The sequence below is a fragment of the Rhinopithecus bieti genome, unplaced genomic scaffold (assembly GCF_001698545.2).
Source record: "Rhinopithecus bieti isolate Rb0 unplaced genomic scaffold, ASM169854v2 scaffold_50922, whole genome shotgun sequence".
Lineage (NCBI taxonomy): Eukaryota > Metazoa > Chordata > Mammalia > Primates > Cercopithecidae > Rhinopithecus > Rhinopithecus bieti.
In genome coordinates, this window is record NW_016820247.1 from 412,406 (window position 1) to 419,449 (window position 7,044).

Genomic DNA, 7,044 nt, shown 5'->3' on the forward strand with positions numbered 1-7,044 from the left:
GAGGACTGCTTGAACCCGGGAGACAGAGGTAGCAGTGAGCCAAGACTGCGCCACTGCACTTCAGCCCAGGTGACAGAGCGAGACTCCATCTCAAAAAATGAAGAGAAGAGAAGAGAAGAGAAGAGAAGAGAAGAGAAGAGAAGAGAAGAGAAATGTCAGGTGATGTTTAAGGAATACTTATACCTATGAGACCAAACTTACAGAGCGTTTACTTTGGTGCATTTTATATAATATTTAAAATGAGAAAGAAAGAAAGAAACTGATTACTGATCTTACCTAGTTAAATGGTTAAAGGAGAATAACTGAATTCCTAATGATACATTTTGAGCATTTGCTGTTTCTTAAGTTCATCATTCTTTTTCACAAACCTAAATTGATTTTATTTTCAGATAGATTTTAATGGATTATTACTAAAAATATTTAAAAGCAAAGATATGAAGTATACTTATTTTGACTAAAAGCAGAGATCTTACTTTAATATGTCCTCTGTGACATAACTGGATACACAGTGATACAACTGGAAAAAGCACTGTCTTACCCATATAAGCAGAGCATGTAATGTCTTGGCAAGTTTCTGAATACATTTCTTCACTTCTAATGGGGGTAAAAAGATCTATTATTTGTTGCCAGGGTTTCTTGGCCCAAATCCAAGGCAAGACGACCTTGTCCTTGAATAAAACAACAGGATATGCTTCCTCTCAATCCCCTCTCTGCTAGTAAGCACAGTAGAAAATCATGCCAAGAGATAAGTTTATTTCATCTCAGGAAATATATCTGTTATAATAGACAAAATAAAGCTCAGATAATGAAGAGGTGGAGTCTCACCCAGAAGAGGTGTACCCTAGCCTCTATAATTAGTTCTGGTGCTTTTTTCCTACATGCTAAGGAAAATCCATCAATCAAAATATCCTAAAGAGACATTCTACCCAATGTTTACAGACAAGGTCAAACTGTCATGGTAATATAACTCATTTTTTGTTAATTGAGTTCTCTTAAATCTGTTCCAGTTGAAAGACAGGAAGGAGAGGGGAAGAAAGAGGTTACACTCCTTTGCTGCATCTTCAAAATAGTCATTAATTTATCTGGTATTCTAACATCCTCCACTCCATCACCTGTACTGACCTACTTCTCTCTAACACAAAACTCCAACAGTGATGATTTCATTGTTTTTCCTCAGAACCCTCATATTCTTCTACATCTTCCTACCTTGGGCCCTCACATGTTAGTCTTCCAGCCTAAAAAATCCTTCTCTATACTGTACTCTTAACAGCTGATAAACAGTTTTAAATTCCAGCCACACCCTTTGAACACATGGAATTCATTCCAGATGTAATCTGTTATCTAACTGTAAAGACCGAACAAATTTATAAGCATCAATTAGAAGAACTAATAAAATTAAGCACTGCATATTAAGAGATCCTGATTCATTATTAACATAGAGATAAATACGAAGCGATAAGGACCAAGTCAAAGTCAAGCCATGAACACAGCAAGCTGAGAAATGAGAAAAAAAAATGAACCTGGAGTGTTTCTCATCAGGCCAGCTTGTCCTAAAATAAAAGAGCACAATCTTATACGTTTATAAGGGAACAAATGTAGATTATAGAGGGTCTTAAGTAACCAATAGGAATTTGGAAAATATGGTTAAGTTATATCCTTCTTGGTTAAGGGGCTTCTGAATGATGAAAATGATACTTATGGCTACAGTTGAGTCATGGGCGGTATGGACTTAAGGGAGGTGATCATGAATTGAAGTCAGGCTCCACCGTATGCAGGGTTCACTGGGGCAGAAACAGGCAAGACACAATGGCAAGGTTCAGGACTTCTGGTAGAACACAAGTGGCCACGGTCAGGCACTCAGAGGTTACAAAGGGAAAAGGCAGAGGAAATTGAGACATTGAGCGTATGTTTAAAGAGTTAAGCAGCAAAAAGGAAATGTACACGGTAGGGGCAAACACAGAAAAGCAGAAGGAAGAAAGGAACTGGGCTAAATGGCAACTATTCCTGACCATCTCAACTCAAGTCTCAACATGATTTCAAAATGGATAGATGTACGACTGACTCAGCCAAGCAATGAAAGTTTTGTAAAATGATTTTGATCATGATATTCTTTCTGCTTGGAATGTCACATATGCCAGGAAAAAGATAGCTGCAGGAAAAAAAGCACTTTTTCAAGTTGTGCATTCCACTGGTTAATACTAGCTCTCATAATTATGCAGTCTACACACTGGAAGTAGACTAAATTTGGTCACACAGAGGTAAGTAGTGTAAGTCTGTGGTTAAGGCAATGGCTATAAAATCAGACAAACCTGGGTACCAATGATGGCTCCAACACTTACTAGTAATATGCCCTTGAAAAAACTCTTTTTAATCTCAGTTTTCTCATATGTAAAAAGGTAATACTGTTTCTTAAGAGTTGAGATAATATGTAATATAGTGTCTGCTATGCAGTACATTACTCTATAAATTACAGCTACTGCAATTTATTCCCATATTTAAGTAGGGCACTTTCTTATGTGTACTACCATTTTTATTATTATTTAATCATGACTTGGGCTGTGATTTAAGTATAGCACACTATATAAATCAATTTCTACAAAATGTAAAATTTAAAACATGTTATCAGTTTGATAGCATCAAATTAATTTATTTTAAAACTTTTTTTAATTTACAAAGTTTCAAATCCATCCTATATTGTAGAATTTTCAAAGGCATCTGAGCTGGACAAAATGGGGAAGAGAAGAGCTCCACTTTAAAAAACTAAACAGTTGGTAAATTGAGTAAAGATACTTTTAATGCTAACATTTTCCCTAACTTAATGAGCCTATAAAACTTTTCTTCATCTACCATCTATTAACAGTCTATCCAACTAATGGTCCACAGTAGTCTTTAGAAAAATGCAGTCTCATAATACAGTTCTGAAATGTTAGAAATCTCATCTTATTTTAAAAAGAAATCACAAGATTTTACATTTTATATTCACAAAATCATGAGATTCCTCTGAAGACTAACTGAAAAGCACCACATGACTATAAAAATACAGCCCAGTGCTGGGTGCATTTCTGGTGACACGTGGGTATTCATCTTAGTATTATCAATCAGCCACATAAAATGGAATTGGGGGGAGGTGTGATAAAATATGTAAAATTTACTAGTTAAAAAGGTTGAGACTTTATTCATCCAAAAATTTAAAGAGAAATTCAATGGTATTTATCATACGTCTATCATGTGCCAGCAACTAAGGTATGCATTGAATGAGAGACAACAAATAAAGAATAAAAGCCCATGAAATCTGAAAGGTTCTGATAAAGTAGAACAACTGAGCTTACTATTTGTGCCTTGTCATAGCTAAAAAATGCCTCCACCCCAAATTTAATGGTTTTTGTTTTCTAGTACTGCACTACCTGCTGCAGTCAAAGAAGCAAAGCCATTTAAAAGTCCACAAACTTTTGAAGAAGCAAAACAGAAGTATTTATGAATTTAATAAATTCTATTCATTTGAAATTAGCTCTGACACCATAAAACCTCATAGGATGAAAAAGGGGCCATCTCACTCATTTTTGCCCAATAACTACATTAAGTCATTTATTGAGAGCCTGAGTAATTATTTTCTTATTCAACTCCTCACCCACAATTAAAATTTTAAAGGTCTGATTATTACATAGCAGCTCAATAGAACCAAAGGACTAGTCAACCATGATACAGCAAGATCTTGATATCCTAAGCTGCATGTGACATCTTGAGATGGCAAATTCTAGTATTTTAAGTTCTAACCAAAGTATCATGGGCAATACCACTCACATATTTTCTATAAATTGCTTGATCCAAAGTTATTTTATCGCTAGTGTTACTTTAGTCTAATTTAATCTCTCTAAATTGTAGCAAAATATAGGCACTTGTCAGGAAACAAACAGGTTTACAGAATAAGATCAGGGACTGTAGTTCAGGCACTACTAGGTAGTATCTGTCCCATCTGGCCTTTTCATGAATGTAGTAATATGTTTTCCTCCTCCTGGCAGTAAATGGTTTTAACAATTTTCTTTTCTTTTTTTAAATAGAGATGGATTTCACTATGCTGCCCACAGTAGTCTCAAACATCTGGCCTCATGCAATCCTCCCACCTCTGCCTCTCAAAGTGCTCGGATTATAGGTGTGAGCCACCACACCCAGCCAACAATTTTCTTTGTTCATTAAATTTATATTATTATTCATTTAAATGAATAATACAAACACACACACACATACACTTTAAGAAAAGACATATGAAACAGTTAAGTAAAAAGCCTGGGGTTTAACTTTTGTTTCTAAGGTTCCTCAAGTATAGCTTAACTAACACTCTTACTTTTACCTGGAAAATCATGACTACAGAAGAGTTTAATTTCAAAGGCCCTGTTAAGAAAATCAAACTACAATGGAACTTCTCTACAACACCCTTTCCTACTAGTGAAATTAAGTTTAGGGCTGGTCTTTTTCTGGATCTGATCCAAAGAGAGTTAATTAGTGAAGTACCACGAGGACCTCATGGTAAGGGGTTGGGCTCTCGGCGCAGCGTCATAACATGCTTCCAACACAGGCGCTGCCTTAAGCGCAGCTTGCATGGCTCATTCCTGAGGTGAGACAGTGCGCAAAGAATCCCATCTAAGAACATCTCTTGGATTTAGTTGGTAATTTCGTTCATAATGATGAACAAAATCAAATTATACTCATGAACCTAAGCATCTAAATATTCTACATTCATGGCCTCCTATCTATAAACTTACAAAGCCTCAGCAACTTATTTCCACTTTTGAAGTTTACCATCTTATCTTCTTTAGAATACATGAAAGACAATTCCCACACTTTAACAACCTGCTAGATGCTAGGATGTAGAAGAAGGCATTTCAAAAATACTTAGACTACTATACAAGCTGCCTAAATTCATGCATTTTCATTTTGAGGATTGAATATATTTATGTATGTATCAATCAGGTGAATTTGTGTGATGCCAGAAAACTCCCAATATGGTGATATAAAAGTAGCACTGTGAGAACTCACATTCCTGAAACAGGAGGCTCTGACTTGCTGTTAGGCATAGAAAAGTCCTTCTCGGTAGCTGCCCATGGGATTTCAGCATGACAAACACATAGCTGACTCATGGGATCAATTATAAAGAAGCAGTAATTTTTTGTGGCATTAAAAAAAATCTGTGTTTTCATAAGTGATGAATACATGTTAAGAAGTCAGATAGATCCCACTGATCGCTTTATTACCAAATCAATAACCAAAGCTCTCCCTCCTACACTCAAACCTACATGTGAATTCCTCACTATAGATTCCTGTTCTCAATAACCTTTCTGATGATTTCTCATTAATTTCAACTACAAAAACATTTTTTTGAAAACTATTCGAGTATTAAGTCGAAGCTGAACTGTCAAGCTTTAGTTTCTGAATATAAAAATCAGCTGCCCAGTATTTCTCAGTATCAGTGATTTTGCTTTAAATAAATTGCTGGTCTTGCTTCCAATTTTTAAAAATTACAACACTGGAGGAACAAGGCAGTTTTAATGTACCCTCCCCTCCTCCAAGCAGACTATTATACCTTCTACAAAAACTGTTTTCCCTGAAGAGAAAGAGCAACATCCCCATTTTAAAGCAGTTCTCTATGACGTGCTATCAAAGCACAAGCGGCATTTGCGATACTTACTGAGTGTTTCTCCTGCTGGCCCATAACTCCATGGTTAGCTGGGATTGCTAGTGGTTTCATAATGAAGAAACATATGCTGAACTGAATTTACACATCATGTACCAATCTCTCACGATGGCAAGTCACCCTCTACAGCATTAAATTAAAAGAAAAGGAAAAAAAAAAAAAAAAAAAAAGAGGGAGGAGGGAAAACCAAGCTGCAGCTTAAAGTGTCACTACTGGTAAGCTTAAAAACCCTTCACACTTGTAGACCAGAAAAGGAATCCGAACAACAGTGTTCGTCTCCATTTTTATAACATTGAAACTCTAACCATCCTAGGCTATGACAAGACCGAGAAAACCTCACACAGCTCTTAGTCTTCCAAGAGAACAAGATCATTTCTGAGATTGAAGAACAAGAGGCAAAAGAAAAGGAGAGAAAAAAAAAAAAAAAGAAAGAAAAAAGCTAAAATGGCTGACTGCACACAGACTCCCCTCAAAAAGGCTTAACACAGAAATATATTAGTCAGGGTGGTATAAGAACCAGGCTCTAGCATTCAGCCAAGCATTGTTAATACCCTTGTTTCATCTGCAATCACACATACAGAACCCTCCAACCAAGAGAAAAAAAAAGAAAATGAAAGAAAGAAAAAAATCAGGGCAGAGCGTGTGAATCGGGAACTCCTCCCTAGCTGCTAATGATGCTGACAGAGTGGTGACCAGTGATCTCTGTCCCACTCCACTAACCAAGTTTGCACAATTAATCTTAGCAGCATGACACTGATGGACATTTAATTTAATGATGTCTGTCCCTCACACTCAACACAAGCATGCCTGCTAGCAAGAGAGCCACTAAAAGAAACACAGCACATGCACACACACAATCTCAAAAATCATGAGTCTGAATGCAATACACCAATATAATTACATTATTGTGCTTACTTTGGAGGACCATGGCTGCAGGCAGTTGGCATAGCAACGCACAAGGAAAGCCATTTCCTGGATAGAAAGCTTCCTTTTCTAAATAAAAAATTCCTCTTAGGAAACAAACGGCATTGCTGCTTCCTGCAGAAAGCAAGACACTGTAGTCTGTCTCTTAACCTGCAAGGCTCACACTCAATGCAGTTCTAGTGATGTAAGTGGATTTCTCTCTCACCCTCCCTCTCCCTATATACACTGAAATATTCAGCTCAAATGGTACACACATTCCTTAAGACTCGCCCCCTCCTCTACTTAACCATTTCACTCATTAAGGTAGCAATGGACAATTCAGATAAAGTAACAAGCTCTTGCCTGTATTCTATCAGCAGCTGTAGGTTAAGCAAGTCTCAGAGGGATGGAATCCATTGATTGCTGACTCCAAATAATATCACTGAAGACAG

General features: G+C 36.7%; 1 protein-coding gene across 1 annotated transcript in view; it reads right to left on the reverse strand.

Annotated features, from left to right (window-relative positions):
• The window catches only part of LOC108520366 (rap guanine nucleotide exchange factor 2-like), a 95,153-nt gene extending 88,816 nt beyond the window's left edge, over positions 1 to 6,337 (reverse strand). The window contains 1 exon segment of the mRNA XM_017859705.1: positions 5,684 to 6,337. Within this exon segment, the coding sequence (XP_017715194.1) occupies positions 5,684 to 5,743 (60 nt within the window). The 5' untranslated portion in view covers positions 5,744 to 6,337.
• Positions 6,338 to 7,044: the final 707 nt, after the last annotated feature.